Raw genomic sequence first — 24,090 nt, forward strand, 5'->3', positions numbered from 1 at the left:
CAAATAACTTAACAATTAAGTAATAGCAACATTCTTATTTATTTTATTTATTTTTTTGAAGTAAAGATTTATTTATTTTGGTATGAAATATAAGTGTGAAAGGGGAGGCGCGGCTAAGCCCAAGATTTGCCACGCCATATAGAAAGGCCCAAAAATATGATATAACTTCATTCTTGTCTCCACACGAAACTGTCATTATCTACTTTTATTATTTTTATTCAGCAAAGTCAAACTCTTTTTTTTTTTTAAATTAATTTATTTTATATATAATATTTTGTCTAATTTCGTCATTTTATTGAATAGTGTCTCAATTTTGTCATGTATATCACAATATTGAACTTTAAATATTTTTATTTCACATCAAATTGTATCTTGTTGTTGATTGTTGAGACCTTTTAATTATATTATAAGATGTGTTTGAATTATTTTGTATATTTGTTAAATTAGTTTATTTTAGATAAAAACTATGATACGAATTCTAAATTATGTCATTCACTTCAACTTATAATAGTTTATATATAATATAAATTATGATAATCGTTTAAACAGAATGATACAAATATAACATGAAAAAGAATAAAAAAGCCACCAAACATGAAAGTACAACCTATTATCGAATTCGTAGACTCTCGATAAAGCCGATTAGGAAACTTTAGAGAATTATATAATTGTTGGTATTCAAATTTAACAAATAATTTTTTTAATTTTTAAAGAAATAAATATATTACTTTAGAAAATAATTTAATTAACTTGTATATAATATTTTAATTTTATTTTTTGTTAAAGATTATTTCATTATACTTAAACTGTTCTTATCATTTTCTATTATATATGAACTATTTAAAAAATAATAATAAATAAAATAACTATTTGAATTATTTGTTTTTACTCTTTTAACACCAACACTATACTTTTGCTTACAACTTTGAAATTTGAATCAAAATAAATAGCTAATTAATTGATAGTAGCATAGGAGTACTTTGGTAATTAATCTCTCTTTTACCAATTAATTAATTAATTTAATTCAATTCAATTCAAAATACGAATAAATGGACAAATTTCTAAAGAAAAACAAACACTTGCTACAAAAATTTAGTTTCAATGTTTTATGATCATCAAGATTCTTTTCTATTATATTTTGCATTTGGTCATGATCATTTGTGACAATAAATTGTATCAATTAGATGAATAACTTTTGACAAGAAATTAATAATTATATACATAAATGGTAACAGTACTTATTGGGTTTTGATCAGTAATTTAATGGCAGTTATTTCTAATCTTGGAATTATTGTATTGTTTGTATAAGATGCTTTATCCTTGATTGGTTGGCTAGAAATTACCCTAATAATTAAATGCGAATCTTTTTATAGCTAGCTCTTAATAAGAGTGCATATTAATTATTTACTAGTAATTAACAGAAAAATAATTGTACTTTATACGGCCTGCAACAACTAATTAATTATTAACCCCTTTTCTTTTTACTTTCATTTATTTATATTTAAGATATTTTATTTGATAATTCATTACTATCACTTTTTTATTAATACAAAATAAATAAAGTAAAAAATGATAATTTTGTTTTTCTCTCAACTAATTTTTATTTCAACAATTTGACAGGTTATATATATTTCTTTTATTGTATTATATGAGTTTGAAAAATGTATAAATTAAGTTATATATTAATTAAGGCAAGAGTGATTAATGATCATACACAATTTCTTCATGCATTTAAATGTTTAAAATAGATATACAGTTTGACCATGAAAATATGCAAGACATTTCTATTTTAGCATACGTGAGCATTTTTTTTTGGATCATATATATTTAAATCAGAGTTTGTTATAAAAAAAAATTATATTATCACTTTCTGCATTATCTTTAAAGTTTGGAATAAGATTGATAGAATTTTAATTTAGATTCTGCCATAATCAACAATTATCATTAAATTATTTTTAATTTTAAAAAACTAGTAAAATCTCAATATCTCATTAACCCACAACTACAATTTAAATAAATTATTATATAAATTTCCATAAGTTTGAGTAAAACAAATATAAAAATAACATGACATCCATGAATTTATTTCATTTTCATGAATTTGTCTCATTTTTTCTATGAGAAAAAGAAAAGGATTAATAATTAGGGTTTTGCTTTAGAAGTGATACTAATCAATGCCACGCGGTTTCGTGAGGTCGAAATAGAAGAGTGGTATCTTAAAGCATAGCTGACTTTTTAAAACTAATTGAGAGTGAATTAATGCTCTTTGCTGTACTCGTTTGACTCTTAATTTACAAATTTCACCTCTCTCTCTCTTCTCTCTCTCACACACATAAACACGTACAAACACTAGGTCAGCGTTAACACTAGGGTCTTTTTCTCTCTCTATATCTTTATATATATAGACAAGGGTTTCCTTGTCTTGGACTCCTGTCTCAAAATTTCTTCTTCAAACCACAAATTAAGGTATTGAAAGAATAAGACTTTCTTCAAGATATAGTAGACCTAGCTAGATAAGATATGGGAAGACCTCCTTGTTGTGATAAAGTTGGTGTAAAGAAAGGTCCATGGACTCCTGAAGAAGATATCATCTTGGTTTCATATATCCAAGAACATGGTCCTGGAAATTGGAGGGCTGTTCCTACCAATACTGGTATTTTTCTTATCTTTTCTCTTTTTTCAAAAATAGATTAGGGTTTGTTGTTAATTCAGGCTCTGTAGACAGCACATAGAGTTCTTGTTCAATCTTTTTATTTTGGGTGGTTGGTTTTCACATTAAAAGATGTATTAGTATTTATTACCACCGCCTGGCATCTTCTCATTTAATTCTTGTTTTTATGATCACAACAACTTATATTATATCATACTAAATAAGTTTAATTTTTTTTTGAAATTTTTTATTCAGGCTTGCTTCGTTGCAGCAAAAGTTGTAGACTGAGATGGACAAATTATCTTCGCCCCGGGATTAAAAGGGGAAACTTTACTGAGCAAGAAGAGAAGATGATTATCCACCTTCAAGCTCTTCTGGGTAACAGGTAATTATATATTGTCAGATCTGGTTATATAAATAGGGCTAATTATCAAACCCTAATGATTTTCATTGTAAATCTAAAGATGGATATTATATCTCACTAAAACTATCTTGATTCAACTGGGGGATTCGGATAACACCCTGGTTAAAAGAAAAAATAATAATTAATGTTTTCTTGGTTGAATTATCTAAATAATACATATATTAGGGCTAAATATCAAACCCTAATGATTTTCCTTGTAAATTACAAAAAGGGACATTATAATCTCACTAAACACATCTTAATTAGAGTGGGGGGTTGGATTAAACCCTTGATAAAAGAATACAACATTTTTAATGTTTTCTTGGTTTGATGATGTAAATAATACATATATTAGTCATATTAGGTATGATGTCATATGTTGAGTAAGATTTTTGAATTTGGAACATGTAAATCATTTTAAGATTATGTTAAACTTGTTTCATAACCGAGTTAATGATATTATTTCAGATGGGCCGCGATAGCTTCTTATCTCCCACAAAGAACTGATAACGACATAAAAAATTACTGGAACACGCACCTGAAAAAGAAGCTGAGGAAGCTTCAAGGCCATGATCAAGAAGATGGGAGTAGTCAAAGCCAAGATGGGCTCTCACCCAAACCACACCAACCAAGCATATCTAAAGGCCAATGGGAAAGGCGTCTACAAACCGATATCCATACAGCCAAACAAGCTCTATGCGAGGCTTTGTCCCTTGACAAATTAACCCCATTGACAAATCCAATGTTACCCGCCCCTTCAACTTCCTCTTTGGCCCTACTTCCGGCGCCTCTGCCACCTCCGGCCACCGCCGTCACTTATGCTGCAAGTGCTGAAAACATAGCTAGACTTCTTCCGGGCTGGATGAACAAAAAAACTTCTGGGAAATCATCACAAACAAGTTCAGAGGTTACAACTCAGAATTCCTTCAACTATGGACTTGGTTCTAGCCCTAATAGTATTGATCAATATTCCTACTTTAGCTTTAACTCATCTTCAAGCTCTGATGGAGACGAGACGGCTGCAAATTTCACAAATGATGATCAGAGCAAGAATCATGATCAGGTTCCTCTTACTTTACTGGAAAAGTGGCTGCTTGAGGATGGCTTGTTTAATTGATCATGAAGAAGATAAAACAGAGGTTGAACTAGTTAGGGTTCTAAAAAACTTGTTTAATTCCTTTTGGGTTTTAGTTTCATGCATGCCTGAGTAAGCTAGAATTTTCATGGTTTTGTATGGAAAGGCAAAAGAAAAGTGTAAATTATACTTATTAGTATCTACATGTTTAATGGATAGTAGTAAGTACAAACTATGTCCTTCAAGTGTAGAAGTGGAACTCCTTATAAATATATATTTACTTTTGTGCTTATATATGTTTCTTATTTAATTTTTAAAGATGGAATCAATTTCATTAGTCCATATTTGATTGGTACAGTATACCTACATATGTAATATCCCTTGCAAAGAAAATTTTAAAATAAATTTTGACTTTAATAGCAATAAGTTACACTCATTACACAATTTGTACACCTCCCTCTTTTTTTTTCAGGTTACATTTTACTTTTTTCAATTTCATTTTTTTAAATAATCTTGGTAAAGAGCTCAACTTGATTATTAATATTTCGACTTTTGTGCTTCTATTCTTGAAATTATCAAAATATTAATTCTTTTGATTTATTTGTTTGAAAACTAACAAATTTATTATTAAACGATATTACTCATTATTCTCGCAAAACCAAAAACAATTTATAAAAGTTTTATTTAGAATGATGAGTATAATTCTTTAATCTTATCTTAAATTTAAGGAATCACATTTTTGTGTGTTGTATATGATTAGGATGAAAGAAAAAAGTGATCTTGAAAATTTAGTCTAACTTAAATTAAATTATGATCAATATAAACTTTCTAATTCAAATTGGGAGCTTCTATTGATTTCCCAACTTTTTGCCTCTATGAACTTGTTGTTGATTGAAGTTGTTTTTTTGTCTATGAACTTAAATGTGCCATTAAATACTCTATAGCCATATGGGAGTTGCTATAGTGTTTGAATGGTGTTTGGATTTAGTATTAAACATCGGGCTCAATCTATGCTTCGATTAGGAGTCTTTTTTAGTTTCTCTTAACATCGGAATTGTAGCTTAGTCATTTTCTTTGTAGCTGATTTTTAGTGTATTTTGGTGGTCTTTCGAGACGGTGTTGAATATTCCTTAATTGGAGTACTGCTACTTATGTACTGTGAATTTTTAATGTTATTGTCTTGTAATCGAGTGTTCATCTAGTTACTTATCCACAATGTCAAAATTTTCTCAATCGATTGTTAAATGAAGTTATTTATAAAAAAAAAATCTTTCGAAACACCAAAGGAAATAATTATTAAGTTTTTTTAAAAGATAAAATTATTTTCCCTTCATCATGGTGATTATTAAAATTATAATGGTACAAAAATAGTTAATTAACATTAGATTTCAACCCAACAACACGAAATGAAACAAATATAATAATACAATCAATCAAAAATTCAAAATAACACTCATTAGACTCAAAGATAATTTGAAAAACAACAATTAAAAACAATATATGACATCAACAAGATTGCAATAATCTAAAAATAAAGTTTGAATATAAATATATAACTTTGTCTTAAAAGTCTTTTTCTTGTAGAACATATAAGGATTGATTGCACAGAATCTCACTCATATTGCTTAGGTAAAGTTCATATGATGTGACATTATATTGTGGTACAAGAAAGTAATGTCCTCCATTTTACTAAAATTGCATACTTTTGAACTTATTCAATTTTTCTCAATAAGGTTAAAGTATATATGAATTTATTAATCAATCATATCATTAATTAGATCCTAGACATGATGATCATATATATATTGAAAACCTTCATCAGTTAATTACCAATCTTATTAAATTTTGTTTGAAATGCTTATATATATATATAACAAATATGGCATGATCCTTTCATTGATCAATAACATTTTGTTTAACAACATTCACAACTAAAAATAAATCGTCAATCAAACATTAATGATTCCGAACTATTAATATAAAAAGAACAAACATATTTCCATAAGTACATCTTAATCTTACAAGAAAAACAATTATTTCAAATATCCAACGTCGTAACAATCAATTGTCGTTTTTATAGACAATTTCAACTCAAGGTTATAATTTTTTTTTAATAAAAAGTTTCAAACTCAATATTCTTACACATAATCAGTTCTCACAATCACTATCAAGTTTGATTTTTTTTTTCTTTCTGGATTAAATGGAGCCAGGCATGCACCACAAGTCAAAGTAAAAGAAGAAAAAAGACTCATGTATACACTCTATAGTCTTAATTAATTAGTAAATAAGTCAAATTATATATCCCAAAATATCAGCAAAGAATTAATAAATGGATTTATTTAGATTCAGGGGCTAACAACAGTGGTATAAACAAAATTAATATCCAAACCACAACTTGGAGTACTAGTGGGGACATTGGAAAAATATATATTACAATTTTTGGCTATTAAATGTATGGCATGTGAAGTGTTTGACTTCTTCTTATATTTTATTATTTAATAATTATAATTATAATTATGTTGGGCAAGATAATTTGTGAATCTAACTGGCAACCAATATATATGAGAAGTATGTCTGTAAAGCCATTGGAGGAAACAGAAGTCCCTCATCAATGTAATCACCTTCTACTTCTAGAACTTGTTTGATATTTATTTATTTAATTTATTCATAGGTAAAGTAAGAAAAATATTTGAGAAATATAAATATTTTATTTGATTTGCAGAATCATTTTTAATAAATTCATAGGTAGTTATTTTTTTATTTTTTTTTCATAGAGACTTAAAATCTTTATTTGACTTAATTTAGAAAAAAAAAAAACGAATTTATGTAAAGTTTAATTATCATTCTACCTTCTAAATAGATGAGATAAAAAAATGAGAGAGACATATTAAATTTAATTATATTTTGGTAGATAAAATGAGTGATACGATAAATCAAGTGAAAATATTATATTTTAAAATAAAATTAAAAAAGAATAATATCAAATCACTCCTAAATCTTGTTTAATATGGGTTATTAATTTTTTTTTTTTTTTTGGATTTTACCTAATTTTTGTAAGAGCTAAAAAATTAAAAATCCAAATAATTTACCTTTTTTTTATTTTACAAAATTTGAAAAACAAAATAAAGAAAACCAATATCTTAATGTCAAACCAAGATGATGGATGATGAGTAATTTTCCTTCTTTTCATTTCCAGGAAAGCCGCCTGCCTGCAGTCTCCACTTGGAATTTATTGATGCCATGCCCTTTCACTTCTCTTCTCTTCTCTTATATATTTTTAAAATAATATATTTTTTTCGATCCACACAAAGATTGCATTAATCGTAGTAAATAATCTAAACAAATAAATAAATAAGTTATGAGTTAATTACAATCACTAAAGCGGCATTGGCATTAGAGCTGTTTCGAGTTTAAGACGGAAAAAAAAAAAGTTCAAATCATTTTTTATTTTTATAATTTTCAATATATGAACTTGATCATTTTTCGCTCATCGTTCATAGCTAAAACAGCTAAAAATATATTATTTTTCGGAAATATGATTTATTAAAATAAATATAAAATTAAGTGTCCTTGTAAGGGAGTTTTGAAATGAAAGTGAAACATAACCATTTCACACAAATAAAATCAACAAAGTGAAATGAAACGTCTCACAAAAATTTAAAATCTAATATAAAAAATATAAAATTTTAACACATAACATCTTCTTTGCATTAGTCAATCAATTATGGAATGTAGAAAGTAAATCTCTTTTTTGAGAAATCATAAGAAAAAATAATGATAATATATATAAAGGAAGGTGGATCAGATTAGAGTAGAAATAATTATAAATTAATGTTAGTACACATAAAAGACAAAGATTTCAATGTATCATTCTATACCCTATATAAAATTAACCTAAGTTTCGGGATCCACCGAATATGATCATTATATTTATAATGATAAACTGAGTAATTAAATGACTATAATTAACAAGTCAAGATAGTTTTTTTTTTAAAATATTGCAAAAAATAGCTAAATTTTGTTTTCATAAAGTTCATCCTCTCTCTCTATATATACCCACCCAATTAATTATATAAAGTAATTTTATTTTATTTTGTGGTCGAGGACTTTTGTAGGTATATATTGTTGAATATTATTTTTATTATTTGTTTAAATAAAAACAAAACAAAAAAGAGAAATTACATGAGACATCATTAAATTTACAGCAGAGATAAATCAATAAATAAATAAATAAATAAAATTAATTACGGTGGTCGTATTTCCCTTTATAGCAGCTGGCAAAGAAAAGTCATTAGAGCCCACGTTCTTTTCCCAGAACAATTACTAGCTTTTTTATAATTATTTTTCTTCAAAAAATAAAATTAAATAAAATAAAAAGAAATAATATTATTGGTGCTTTGTGTGGTGAGTGTTTGTTTTCTCTCATGATTCTCATAACCAGCATTTGACAATATCACGTTCATTCCAGACAGGACTCAAAAGCAATATTGCTAGCTAGCTGATTTCCAAAGTTAATATTATCATATTCAAATATATTGGATTTTCATGATACATGTGCCAATAATAATAATATATATATATATATATATATATATATATTATAAATTATATGAGATATTTATTATATTAATCAGGTTCTATGTATTGATAAAATATTAAGATAGTTTCTTCTCTAATTAAAATTATTAAACCCTTGTTTAAAGAAAATGATATAAATTTATTATATATAAATTAAGACTAATATGATAGAAGCTCAAGAATTTATATGGACTTCACATCATACCAATTTTTATTTTATTTTATAAAAAAATGAATAAAACAAATCAGTCAAACAAAAAAAGTAAAAAAGTAAAAAAGTAAAAAAATAAGATAATATGTGTTAATAACATCTAAGTAACTAATCTATGTTATTTTTATTAACAATAATATAAATTTATTATATTTATTTAATCAAACACAAAATATAACCACTAAAGTAAAAAAATAAAAATAAGAATAACTTTTTATCTTGTTCAATTAACTTCTTATTAATTTTATTTTTCGATTAAGGCATCACAATCCTCCGGGATAGATGGGTACATTTTTTTTAATAATATTTTGTGGTAATTTTGAGATTAATTTTTTAAAAATAAATAATATTTATTTTTAATATTTTGATTAATGAATTTAGTGATACGATAAGCGAACGGAAAAAATGATTTTAAATTATAGTTAGGATTAAAATTATGAATGACAATGAGTATCCGTATACCCGATACCCGTGGGTACCCGATAGTCGGGTTCGGACATGGGGAGAAGGAGAAGGTACCCGATTGGGTACGGGGTCGAAGAGTGTGAGAAACCCAAACCCGATACCTAACTATATTAATATTAAAATTATTATTTTTATTAAAGTTTAATTATGTGTGACTTTTCACTCTTCATCATTACAAATATATCATAAATACATTATTTAATTTAATATTATCTACGCTTCACTTCAAATATAATCATAAATACACTACCTTCTAACTTTAATTTTTTTTATATTCCCCCCAAAAAATATTTCTCTACTTAAATTTTTAACTTCAACTTTTATTTTAATACAAAATAATCCTATTTCTCATCGTTTTCATATTCAATATGTAATTTGTTTTTCAATGTTCATTCTACTTTTCTCCACTCTAGTTTATCTTCTTCAAGATTTACAAAAATTATAAGACAGGTAAATAATGTTTTTATTTGTATTTTTAATATTTAAATATTAATAATACTTAAATTATTTATTAAAGTAGGATTTTTTTTTCTTCGATCCTTATAACTTAATTATAAGTATTTTAATCGGGTAATGAGGTACCCTTCGGGAATCTGGTATCTGACGAATCGGGAATGAGGATAAAAGTAGAGATACCCGTCAGGTTCGAGATCAGAATCGGGTAGTGAAATGAAAATCGGGTTCGAAAATGAGTACTTCACTATCCATTGAGTAGGGTACCCGTTGCCCATCCCTAATTAAAATACCATGAGATTCAAATTCTTGAATCATATATCTTTTATTTATTTTTTTTAAGTAGAAGATCAATATCATAATTCTTCTATTTTTTATTTATTTTATCAAGTTCTTTGGTAATTATATTTTCACACAAAATAAAAAATAGTTAGATTTGTTAATGCAAAATATCAACTTGCATAATTCTTTTCATGCATAAGTATTTTTATTTGTTTTGTTTTGACTTAGTTCTTTTAATAGTCATTAAATTTTAAGAGAGATTCATTCTATCTTGTTCAGTTGTGCTGAGAAATATCTTGAAAACATTGAAAAGAAAACATTTCAATCAATGTAAATAATTAAATATTTTCTTTAATTTTTAAAAGGGAATTGATTTAATGTTAAACAAAATAATCTTTTTGTGTGAAAATGATGTGATAACCTCACCGCAACACCGTAAATAATAAAAATAATTGTTTTTTTATGGAGAGAGATGTTTTACTATAGTTTGACTTAATTAGTTTCTTTTATAATGACATGAGAGGCACCTACTTTTTTTTATAATTAATTAAGTAGTTTATATCCTTTCAAATAATTAAAACTAAATTAAATTAACTTATCAAATTACAAATTTCAACATGATTTATCCTCTCAACTATAAGCACTTATGTCGAGCATGCATGACTAAGCCCTTCAATATAAATTTATAACTAATTCTACAATTAATAAGACTTTTCAATTCAATAAATTGTTTAAGTTTGTCATGAAAATATTTAAAATAAACATGCCTTGTCTTTTTTTCTTTTTTATCATTATCTACTAATAAATCTTTTCACTTAAATTACTCTAGCGATAGAATTATTTTATATAAAAATATTAAAAAAACATTTAAGAAAGAACATTTTTGACTTGGTCTAGTAGTTAATTGATACATTCACCCCCACAAAGATTGTATATTGGAAAGAATTGACCTAAAAATACTAAATATTCACTAAAGTTTTTATTCACTTTAGTAAAAAATGTAAATTGACACATAAGGCTCATTTGATGTAGCAGTTATACGGTTTTTTTTGGGTTTTTCCTAAACAACCATATTTGATTAAATATTCTAAAACATTATTTTTTCATAATTAAAAGTAAAAAATAAATAAAAGTTTGATTGAATTTTGAGATAAAACCACGATAAATCTCATAACCATTACATCAAACGAGCCCTTTATTGAAGATCTCTCCATGACAGTGATCAATATTTGTTTCAACGGTTATATCAAGCACAATTAATTGGCTTGAAATATAGGTGATATATTTTCAAATGAAAATTAAATTATTGTTGATTTCTTTTTAACAAAAAACAGTATAACAGTTCACTAAGAAAATTAAAAAGAATTATTTTTTCTCATGTTATTTTTGAATTTTTACGTTTAAATTACTCACACTTGAACTATTTAGAAACTAAATAGAAGAAATAGTAGGTGGAGCTTGTTTTGTTTGATATTATTGTGTTATTTATAAATATTTTGGGTTATAAATTTTTTAATAAAAATATTATTTGATAAAAAAAAAATAAGTTATTTGAATTTATTTAAGTTAAATGATTAAAATATAAAATAAAAATAATTAGATATTAATTGATAATTTAAATAAAACATTATATAATAATTTTACAAGTATAAATAAGAATGATTGATCAATGAAAAAATGGGCTTTCAAAATTGAAAGAGACTAAAATGAGTCTGGCCCAAAATAGAACAAAAGACCATGAAGAGAATGCTAGTGAAATGAACTATTAAAGATTTGAAGAAAATATTTTTCATAGAGATAAATATTTTATTCATCTTATTTATGATAAAAAAAAATCAATTATTATAATCAAGAGAATTATAATGAAACATCAAATTAAAAAATTTCTATATATAAAACTCATTTAGGTATATTGACAAAAGTCGGTATTTAAGATATGAAATATCACAAATTTAATTTTTCCTTATAACGTCTTTATTAATTAATCCAAACAACTCAAGATAAAAAAAAAAATAAAGTGATTGGAACTTCGCACTTAGCTATTCTTTCCGTACACGATACTCTTAACTTTTTCAGCATTTTTTATTTTTTTTCAAAATTTTTACTTTTTTCGGATGTTATTTTTACTTATCAGTAGGGCTGCAAATGAGTCAAGCCGAGCTCGAACCAGCTTAAACTCGAACTCGACTCAGTTAATTATTTATTAGCTTGACTCGAACTTGAGCTCGATTATTTATCTACAAACTCGGTTCGATTCGAAAGTATGAATTAAAATTAAATTTTCAAGATTGAATTCAAACCAAAATTTATTTTCAAAATGAAAATACCAAACTCACTCATTCAACATTAAAAACATAATATTTTAAAATTAAAAATCAATTAAACCAAATCAATATTTAATCATCAATAATAAAGAACATAATATATCGATCTAAAAAAGCCACAATAGACATTTTAAGTGGAGACTATTGAGAGAAACTAGTTGATAATCGACAAAAACTTTACTATTAACATAATCATTAAACACCTATAAGGTCTCTAAGTCATCTCACTACGAATACGTCTCGCAAGTTGAATATCTTTAGGCATAATAGTCACCCGTTTGGCGTGGAGACGTAGAGATTAATGTCGTCAAATAGACTAACTAAATAAGCCTCAACTGCCTCATGGAGAGCAACTGTGGTGGAGCTTTGAAATCTCATATATGTATTGAAATCTTGTGTAATCTCACGAACAAATCTTTGGAATGGAACTTTATGGATCAAAAATTTCATATTCTTTTGGTATTTACAGATCTCTCTAAAGCAACTATTCCTAGCGAAACTTATGAGGCTTCTTCACATCTCTCTCTAAAATCAATTGTTCCTAGCGAAACTTGTGAGGCTTCTTCACATCTCCGGTAGCTGGAGAAAATTTTATAGTTGCCTTCATTGCTAATTACTTCATCGATCAACTCCTTGTCTCTAGTCGATATCCTAATGAGGCCTGTTTTGTACAAACTATTTGAATAAATAAGAGATAATATGGATAAATGAAAAAACTTTGTGAATGAGTGAGAGAAATTGAGTAAATGAGAGATAATACGAAGAAAAACGAAGAACTCTTGTGAATAAGTAAAAAAAATAGTGAATATAAAAAGTCATGTAAGATATAATAATGTATTAGAGAATTAGTTTTTTTTTTTAACTTTTGGACCGTAAGATATATAATAATATGAATTGTGAACCTGTCATATGGATTTTGAAAAGAGAGTGAAGAAAAAATATTTGTTTTAGATTTTATGTTTTAATATTAAAATAAATAAATAAATAAATATTATATATTATTAGGCTCGAAAAAACTCGACAAACCATCAAACCAGGATTATATGAGCTAGAGCTCGACTCGAATATTAAACGAGTCGGCTCGAGCTTGACTCAAACTCGGTCAAAATCAAGCTCAAGTCGAACTTCGCCGCTCGCTTGTCACTAAACTGAGACATTGTTCAATCCTGGGTTATTTTAAATGTTTTTTCTAAAGGAAATGGATAATATTATTATTTTCTATGATTTGTTTAATAGGATAAATTATATATTAAATTCAAATAAATAAGATTGAAGTAGGCTCACACAACTCTAAAGGTCTAAATATACATGATGCAAAAGATGCTCTTTGTTCACTCTTTGATTCATTATTTCTAGCAAGGGCGAGTGGGACCTACCATAAGATCTTTTTAACAAAAATTCAATTTCTTTAAATTATTATATACATATATATAATATGTAACAATCTTCTTAATTTTAATATGTTTTCTCTAAATAAATTCATGCAACCTTAGCCCATTTCACGTTAGACAGTATTTTTTTTTCAATAAAATTGCAACTAATTAGTAAATAGAACAACATTATAGCTAGAAATCAACATATTGAAATGTAAAAAAATGATCATAAGACATACAAGAGAGTTGACAAGATGGAAATGCATTATAGTGTTTAGGTTATTTAGGTGCGGTTGGTGATTAAAGACAAAATGTCTCATCCAAACGAGCCCTTCCAAGTAATTATTAACTCATCACAAGTCAATTCTTCATTATTTTTTTTAACACGGTTCATTTGTTTCGTCGTCTTATCATCAATCATAATGCAATTGACTATTCGAACAACAAATAATTACAAACATTTCTAGTTAATATTCGATCTAACTACTTTTAATTTTTGTAGTTTTGTTATTTGCTAAGCTTTTCCATTTCAAATAATAAGTAATTTTGTAATATTACTAAAATAAATTAAGTTGATTAAGTGTAAATAATTTTGTTTAAAAGATCAAATATTATAGTTTGAATTCATACTAAAACTTCATTAAGTTGAAGTGGGGTCGTAGGTGATTATCACAAAAACTTTGAAGTTGGGGTCGTTAAAGAGAATAAATTATGGTTTAGAAATAACGATTTTTTAATCATCTTTTTAATATTGAGAAACACTGCCAAGAAAGTACATTATTAACATTTTTAATCCCAACATCCATATAAAACATATATATTCTCATAAGAATACAAAATCTAAACCCGAGAAAGTACGCTTTTGTCATTTTTATTTGCAACTAGAGAGCTAGTTGAAAATTGACGATGAACTTTGTATGTATTTACTTTTAGCGTTACGAAAACAAGTTCAAAGTTATTTGATCATAGCTAGACATGTGACTATTCAAACTAGCCCAAACGTTCCTCTTGTCTTGTTCTATTGAGTCTTTGTCCAAATCTACCATGAACATGTGTTATATATTCTTTTTGAATAGTAAAGTATTCAAGTGTTTTTGTCCTTTTCTAATTGCAAGCGACTAATCATATACATATTATTTGTCATTTCATTATAATATAGTGGTTCCTATGACCTACAAAAATTAATTCATCAAGTTGATGATAAAATTCATGAGCGTTTCAGGACATTATGTACTTTTGTTACCCAATAACTCCTAAGAGGAAGGACCAAACAAGGGGGACACCGGGTAGGAGAAAGAGAGGTTTGTGCTCTAGAAGGATTCGATCTCGCCAATAAGTAATTGGTACTACGATCATTGAAGAAATAATACCAAATTTCAATTTCTTGTTCGCTAACTACTATATTTGGTTTTGGATTTGAACCATTTCTTATATCTCAAGAAAAACTTCCAAATTAAAAGAAAGAATGCTTAATCGAAATGAATCTAAACTTTTATGCTATCGATTAGTATAAACATCAACAACTCTGAATTAGATAAGTTTCTCGTTAACAAATAAATGTTTGGGCCAATAAAATCGTATCTCAAAACAGGCCGTTATATAGAATTAATTTCAATAACCTTAAACATTCAATTAACGTAATTAAGTTACAATGTCTCTAGACTTTGAAGACAAATTTAATAATACCAATTATAATTAAATTGCAAATTGAATCCTTTGAAAAATACAGGCATTTCATCTTCTATAATATAAGAGCTGGTTATTACATACTCTAATGAAAACATTTTTTTATTTATTTTATGATCAAATTCTCAACTTATTTCACGGCTTTCCAAAATAATTTAAAAACTCGTTTTTGAATAGTAATACGCATCGATTAAATGTACTAATTAAAAGTACATCTAATACTATTCATGTAATTCATTTATTATTTGTCAGGGTACCTAAGGTCACTATACTAAAATTTTCATACAAAATTTATTTATTTAGTACAAATTATGATAAAAATATATCTTAAATTAATCAAATATGGAAATTTCAAATAAGTCCTAGAAAATCTCTCAAAACATCAAATATTGATAGTAAATTTTGAAAAGATGTTTACAAATTTTAATTAGCTCAATTTTCTTATAGAGTTATTAACACACACAATTATATGTCTACAAACAAACCAACAAGTAAATTTTTTCACCGAAATTTGAATTGAGACCGGGACAACCATTCCATTCGTGTTACTACATATAGACTATGTGCCAAATTAATTCAAAATATTTAAATTTGTGTATCAGTTTTTGTAATAAAAAATATATAAATTTAACATGCAAAATAATCTAACTTTCTTAAGTTTTTCTTAACTACATATATTTTTGTGAAAGTTAAAATTCGTTTCATTAATCCATTTATCTTAACATATATAATGGCATTCATTACAAATTAGGTATATGTTCTCTAATGGATTGTTGACAAGAGCTTTATAAATGACATTTTGTACATTTTTGAACATTTTGGACCCACTGTAACATGGAATATATAATTAAGGTTCTTAATCATGCAAATCCAATCAATGAAAGTAATAATGATCTTAACAAATTAAGGATTTGATTTCTTATAAGTTGTGATTACTATACAAGTTGCCAACCTTTTTCTCATACTTTAAAATTCTTGTAGCCCTAGGTTGAACGATCATTTCAATTACAGCTAGCTAGCTAACTTATTCTACGATGGAGAATTGAATAATGTCCCTTTCGTTGTGCTAGGGTTGCATTTTGTAAATATGTTTGTTTTATTATCCTTAAATTATGCAAATTAACATTTAAACCGATTCCAATATATGTATCAAAAAAGTAAATAGTCTCGTCTTAAAAATGTGATGATATATATGGACATATTTTTCTTTAAAACAAAAGTTGAATAACATTCATTCCTTACAAGATATTTTTTCGGAAACTAATGCACTAAAAACGAGAGTTAGCATGATAACAATGCCAACCTAGATCTTTGACCCCGGATTATGAATTCTAGTTAGTTTAAGCTCATTGGATTATTTGAGTTTTGTAACAATCGACGTGACATGAGATCCTAAGCGCATAAGAAAATTATCAAAAAAACACACTAAGTGAACGAATAAGCGTTATTTTGGCAATTAGGCACCGTGCTACTCGGTTCCAAACTCGCAATAGAAACTTATATCATAATCAAACAAGTCGTTACATAATAGAAGCAGAATAGACATATGATAAAATTGAAGGACAGATAAGAAGAGATAAGAAAGATACCCTACTGCCCAAAAAGTATAAATATATATTATGAAAAATTTTAAAAATAAATAAATAGTCACTTGTTGTAGTGTATACCTCTTTTATTTGCTGGCGGCATATGCATATATTAATTAATATTATTTTCCTCTCTATATATAAATAGATGCAAATTCTAGGGTTTACAAGATCGTGTCTCTCTCCCTTCATCATGAAGAAACGTCAAGTTGTAATGGTTAGAAAGGAACATATGAACAACAGTTTGGTTGTTCGGAGAATCCGATACGTTGAATGTCAGAAGAATCATGCGGCGAATATGGGCGGTTATGCCGTTGATGGGTGTCGGGAATTTATGGCCGGCGGCGAAAGCAACGCTCCACTAATATGCGCTGCGTGTGGTTGTCATCGGAACTTTCATCGGAAAGAGGAAACTTCCGAGGTAGTTGGTGCTTCTTAATAAATTTATTTATTTACATATAACATTGGAAAGTACAAATTAAATGAAATGGTTCTATCATTTAAAAAAAAAAACAGGAAAAAAAAGATTTTAAATTATGTACAATGACATTGTTGAATTTGGATTGTATTCATATATATATCAACCGTTTTCTCTCGTTCTAGTTTTTTTTTTTTTCCGTTAATGATCCATATATTGTAAAGATAATAGTGGTTTAAGCTTTTAAGCACGGCCAAAATAAAATAAGCTTAATCCGAAAAAAGTGCGAGGGACGGATTTCCGTTAGGTTGAGGTGGGCTCAAGCTTAATCCAAAAAAAAAAATTCTTTTTTTTTAAGGTAGGATGTGACCCGACTCTAATTTTATATTGTTTTCAATTTAATTCAATAATTATTTTTCTAATTCTCAAAATTTGCAAAATCCAAATTCATTTACTTATTTTATAATCTATATAATTTTTTTAATTTTCTTCAAATTCAAACCCCCAATTCTAATTCTTTGATTCATCCCTCCAATCGAATTCACATGTTTTACCGAACGAATATAAGAAAACGTTTATTAATACGTTATGGATGATACATACACATTTGCACCGTCAAATACAGTTAAATAAAAATTAATAATAATAATAATAGTGACCTAACAATCGAGACAACCCAACAATTGAGACATGTAGCAATATTTGTCGATTCAATTCGAATTATGTAACAATTATACATTTGACAATTGAACTAGGTATAAAACAAGATATATACCCATAACTAATTAAGAGTATAACATATAGAACAAGACAATTAATATTATAATATAAAATTGAAGTTAGTAAATTTTATGGACTCAAAACTACTATATATGAAAAAAGCATGCACTTTTGATATATAGTTGGTTTAATGATTGATCTTTCAAATTGAATAATATGAGCTAGCTAGTAACAGTTGTAATGTCTAGTATAATTAGTCCCCACCTTATATAATACATCCACTATATATATATAAGAGACGACAAAGACTTCATATGATTGCCGGATTTTGATTTTCATATTCTTTCTGCTTCTTCTTTTATATATATATATATATATATATATATATATATATATATTAATTAATTAAAGTTAGAGAATATATACAATTAGTTGATGAATAATATATATAAAAAGTTGAAAAATGAAACCACAAAAGAAAGATGGATGAATATGTTTGAAGAAGACAGCAAATAAGTAACGTGGAACCATATCCTCTTCTGCTTTCGTATAAACAAGTGGGGTGTGGGATCTTATTCAATTCGATCCCAATATTTTTATTTCACTTTTTTTCTTTTTTAAATAATATTTTTTTCATTTCCAAATCATTTATATATGTTAATCAAACTACAATATAATATAATATGTATAAAAATACAATGCACTCTCAATCGCAATAGAAAGTGAAGGTAAGTACAATAATACAAAGATGGCATAAAAAAAACAAAATCACAAAACATAAGAATAAGAAGAAGAAGAATCTATTTTTAAATCAGAAATCTCTGTTTCTAAATCAAACTATAAAAGTTAATTATAGATTATTAGACTATATACATCATCATTTAATGAATTAATTAGTATAATTGGGTCATTAAATTTAATAACTAAACCGCTTATCTCTGTAATTTATAATACTCTACATATGGTTAGTTATCAACTCATAAATATTTAAATTATAGACTGTTTGTATTTATTATTTTAAAATTCAATACTTATTATTAAGTGAATCCAAAGATATTGACAGATTAACTATAAGATAAATTTCATCCATTTATTAAATAAATAAGTAAAGTCCTTTCTTATAATTTTTTCTAGAGTCATAACACCTGCACATTAGAGAGGAAAATTTAACAAAATATCTAGAAATTTTGACCATTATTGATGAAAAAAATGTGTTACAATGTGATAGTTACGGATCCATAAATTAGATTTTTAGGGTTAGGTTTACAAAAAAATTTGGAATGAGCTTAATAAAAGAAAATTGTAGATAAAACAAATGAAATGGATTAAATGTGAATTTTGCTCCTTTTCTTTTAGAATTAAATAAGTAATTAAATAATTAAATAATAAAAAAAAATTTAAGAGATCAGGTAACCTTCTTACCTTAAGAAAAAATAAATAATTAGTACACCTAAACCCTAACTAACATAGATTAGCTAACTAACTAAAAAGTAAATTTGGTAATCAGGGCTGGCCTGAAAATTAGGGACATTAACAAAAATTTGTAGCCAAAAAGAAATGATACTAATTATAATTTTAAAAAATGAAAATATATACATAAATTAAATATATAATTATAATATATATTAAATAAAAAATATTAATATAATTAAGAAATAATATATTAAAATTTATAATATATATTTATTAATTAACTAATATTATTATATTTTTTAGAAATTTACACAATTTAGAGTTCATTACTTAATGAGCGGGATAATGAATTGCATAAGTTGTCTTACCTCTATTGAAAAAGATTTTCCCCTAAACGTACCTACAATTTTGATTGAATACAGTTTTACACATAATTCTATATATAATTTTATATGAGATAAAACGGGAAGTCATCACTGTGATGTTTCAAGTTAGTTCTTCTTTAATTTAAAAAAAAAAAAATATATGAGCTTATCATCTTCAAATCACAACCAAATACTAGTAAAAAAACGTATAATTACCGAGAAAGATTTTCAAAAACAAAAAACTACAGTGATATTTATTTTACCGAGAGCAAAGTGTTGCTATCGGGCGATAATGATATATTAAAACACTTTAATTTGGATTTATATATGATTGTGAATAATGAAATTTGTACCGTTTGTAGATATTTAATTACATTGTTAGATCTTTTCAAATGCTATTATGATTTAGACTTATAAATTTTTTTACTGACAATTTGATTTATTATCACCGAGAGCCAATGCTCTACTTTCGGTAAAAATATTAAATTATCAAAGAAAGCACTAATCACTCTCGGTGATAATATTCATCGACAGTTAGATTACCGACACCTTCCGAGAACATTTATCGTCCTCGGTGAAAATTATCATCGAAAGAAAATAGACTTTTACCCTTGTTAAAAACTATTTTTCTACTAGTGAAATGTGTATTTTTATTGACGATTTTGTTTCTAAAAATTGTTTAGGATTCTACATCTTTAAGACTATCTCTCGATATGGGTTATTCAATAATTCAAATCCAAAAATATTATCTCATTACTTTACTTAACTTATTAATTAAAATACTCTTTATTTTTAATTATTATTTTTTATTTTATAATTATATAATACCCTCTAAGACCTTTTTTTTTCTTAAAAAAAAAACAATTCACATTTTCTTAAAATCGTCACTAATTGAAATAACCCCTAAACTAATAAAGATTTCTTTATTTAATCTACTATTTCCTTGCTATATCCTATTAATGGCTAGTGAGTGCTTTCATTCACATATTATTTTTATAACTAGTTAAATAAAATAAAAACACAATTTTAACATGAAAAGGTCAAAAAAAAAACAAGAAACCGTTATTCTCGGTGGTTTTAACAACTTCAAAGTCAGATATTGTCTGAATTTACTAAGAATCCTTTCTTTTTCCCATTTCCTCTCCCTTAACATCATTAATCAAAATAACCCACATTAAATCCAGAAATTTTCAATCACAAGATCTAACTGGTGGTGACTTCGATGAAAAAAAGATTGACCGGAAGGAAATGGGGATTCCGATTAACCGGAGTAAACGAAGAAGAAAAAGAAGAAGATCCGGTGACCCTTTCACCAATCCCATTTCAAAAAAACATAAATTTTCACAACCCATATGATGATCTTTTGTTCCTACTTCATATTTGTTGGATCCATTTGATTTAGATTCTCTGTTTTTTCCAACAACTATGTCTCATCATCATCTTCCTTCAAGATTTCTCAAATGTCTCATTATCATTTCAATCTTTATATCATTCTCATCCTTACTCACCCTTCTTCAACTCACTCACAATAACAATACAACATTAACTGTCGACACAACAAGATTTTCATCTTCTTCATTCATCCAAACCCGAGAAAAGAACATAACAGTTAGTTATAACAGAAAACAGTTTCCTTTACTTAAGGTTTACATGTATGACTTACCCCCTGAATTTCACTTTGGTCTATTAGGTTGGAAAGGAAATGTAAACCAAATATGGCCAAACATTAGTAACATGAATCACATTCCCAAATATCCAGGAGGGTTAAATTCACAACATAGTATTGAATATTGGCTTACTCTAGATCTCTTATCAATAACTTCACATACTAGTATTAGAGTTTTCGATTCGAGTCAAGCTGATGTGTTCTTTGTCCCATTCTTCTCCTCGTTGAGTTACAACAAACATTCCATTCGTCGAGGAAGATCTAGATTTAGCTTGAACAAGATTTTGCAAAACAGATTGGTCGGTTTCTTAAGGAGTAGGAAAGAATGGAAGCGATTTAATGGGAGGAATCATTTGATCGTGGCGCATCATCCTAATAGCATGAGGGAAACGAGGAGAAAACTCGGATCATCCATGTTTGTTTTAGCGGATTTGGGAAGATATTCAGAAGATGTAGCCAATATTGAAAAGGATGTAATTGCTCCTTATAAACATATGGTGAAAACAATTGATCCTAACTTATCTTTGCCATTTGAAAAGAGGACTACATTGGTTTATTTTCAAGGTGCAATTTTAAGGAAAAATGTAAGTTTTATAACCTTTAACTAATCTCCTCTGTTTTTCAATTTCATTTGGTTGTAAATGGTAATGAAATACTAATAACAGGATGGAGCAATTCGACACGAGCTATTTTACCTTTTGAAAGATGAAAAAGATGTTCACTTCTCATTTGGAACGACTGAATTTAATGGAATAAACTTGGCGAGTAAAGGCATGGCTGCGTCGAAATTTTGCTTAAATATAGCAGGGGACACTCCATCTTCGAACCGTTTATTTGATGCAATCGCTAGCCATTGTGTACCTGTAATAATTAGCGACGAAATCGAGCTTCCTTTTGAAGATGTATTGGATTATTCGGAGTTTTGTATATTTGTTCTAGCTTCGGATGCTTCCAAGGAAGGTTTCATTTTAAATCTTCTAAGAGGGGTAAACAGGGAAGAATGGACAGGAATGTGGGTGAAATTGAAGAGCGTTGCGAAACATTTTGAATATGGTTATCCCACGGTTCGTGGGGATGCGGTTAATATGGTTTGGGACGCGGTTTGGAGGAAAAAATACTCGATTTTTATGAATAATCATAGGAACAATAGGTACCAAAGATTTCGATTTTTTTAATGTTTTTGTCTGGGGTTGTTTTTAGTCATTAAAATGAGCTAAAATTGTTACATAGAAAAATTGAAATAAGTTGTCATAGTAAATTCTAGTTTTTTCAGTTACAATGCTCTGCCTCTGTAATTTTCACACTTTCGGTAAATAAACAAACAAAAATAATAAAATAATAATAAAGAGAAAGAAAAAGAAAACCGATATCAGATATCAACCAACCTCTTCCTTGAACTTGATGCATTCATCAATGGCTGCTGTAAAAATCGAATCTTTAACATCTGTTATGAATGGGATCAGAACCCTTCTGAACTTTCCGTTTGTTTGAAACATCTGGGTAGAATTCGACTGAAGGAGATGGAGCTAGGGTTCTTGATGTTTGTAAGAACTTGGCATCTGTAACTTCTTCTAGCATTCGTGAGTTCCTCATGAATGGAAATGGGGATCTGTTCAAATTGAAGATGAGATCAACCCTTTTCAAAGCATGGGTATGGAAAGAGAGTGATGTAATACAAAGAAGGAAGACAATCAGACAAGAACAAGTGGCCATTTAGAAACAAACAAGACTGTTTTGATCAATCAGTTTGTCCTGTTTTGATAATGCCAATTTCCAGTTGATTCTTTGATGATGAAAGTGAATTTGAGAGAAGTTTTAAGATTCTCTTCAATCATTTGCTTTCACTGCAGATGAATTTATATAAGGTTGCTTTTGCTGCTTCTGTTGTGTATTGGAAATTTGGAATAGAGAAGAAGAAGAGACAAATTGACAGGTTTGAATGAAAAGTTGGATTCCGACACTAACCTAGGGAAGCCAAGAATCTGCCTCTTGTTTCCTTTACTTCTTTTCTTAAAATAAACAATTTGTTCCCTGTCTCTCTAGCATCTCTAGGCTTCTTTTAGACCAAAGAATGAGTTGTTGTTGTCATCACCATTCTTTGGTTGAATTGCCATGTCATTTGACACAGATGTACTTCCATGTCATCAAATTATTGCCAATCATAATCAGAAATGTACACTCTCTCAAGTACACCTTAAACTCAAAAGGATCCACTTCTTATAAACTTCAAATGATCTTTCATAATGAAGTTTCATCTGATTTTGTGGGTTGTTGTGTATCTTGCTTTGTGTTCCTTTCCATGTTTTGTAACTCTTTCCTGTTTATTTGAATAAAAATGCATTTTCTTAGCCCAAAAAAACTCGAAAGGATAATTATGTCAGTCTCATGCATGCCTATAAAGAATCCCCATGATGGTTTAACC

The 24,090-nt window shown here is 27.2% G+C and overlaps 3 protein-coding genes across 3 annotated transcripts; all 3 read left to right on the forward strand.

Moving 5' to 3' along the window:
- The first annotated feature begins 2,446 nt into the window (after positions 1 to 2,446).
- On the forward strand, positions 2,447 to 4,180 carry LOC124936862 (myb-related protein 306). Its single transcript, XM_047477389.1, has 3 exons — positions 2,447 to 2,653; positions 2,906 to 3,035; positions 3,522 to 4,180. Exons 1-3 carry the CDS (start codon positions 2,521 to 2,523, stop codon positions 4,168 to 4,170), a joined length of 912 nt encoding a protein of 303 aa, XP_047333345.1. The 5' UTR covers positions 2,447 to 2,520; the 3' UTR covers positions 4,171 to 4,180.
- Positions 4,181 to 17,285: 13,105 nt separating this feature from the next.
- LOC124937110 (mini zinc finger protein 3-like) lies at positions 17,286 to 17,563 on the forward strand. The gene has a single exon (XM_047477624.1). The coding sequence runs from the start codon at positions 17,301 to 17,303 to the stop codon at positions 17,523 to 17,525; it is 225 nt and encodes a 74-aa protein (XP_047333580.1). The 5' UTR covers positions 17,286 to 17,300; the 3' UTR covers positions 17,526 to 17,563.
- A 3,864-nt stretch (positions 17,564 to 21,427) lies between these two features.
- LOC124935574 (probable arabinosyltransferase ARAD1) lies at positions 21,428 to 22,945 on the forward strand. Its single transcript, XM_047476001.1, has 2 exons — positions 21,428 to 22,252; positions 22,334 to 22,945. The coding sequence occupies exons 1-2, from the start codon at positions 21,428 to 21,430 to the stop codon at positions 22,841 to 22,843; spliced, it is 1,335 nt and encodes a 444-aa protein (XP_047331957.1). The 3' UTR covers positions 22,844 to 22,945.
- The last annotated feature ends 1,145 nt before the right edge of the window (positions 22,946 to 24,090 follow it).

This window comes from Impatiens glandulifera, chromosome 4 (assembly GCF_907164915.1).
Source record: "Impatiens glandulifera chromosome 4, dImpGla2.1, whole genome shotgun sequence".
Classification (NCBI taxonomy): Eukaryota; Viridiplantae; Streptophyta; class Magnoliopsida; order Ericales; family Balsaminaceae; genus Impatiens; species Impatiens glandulifera.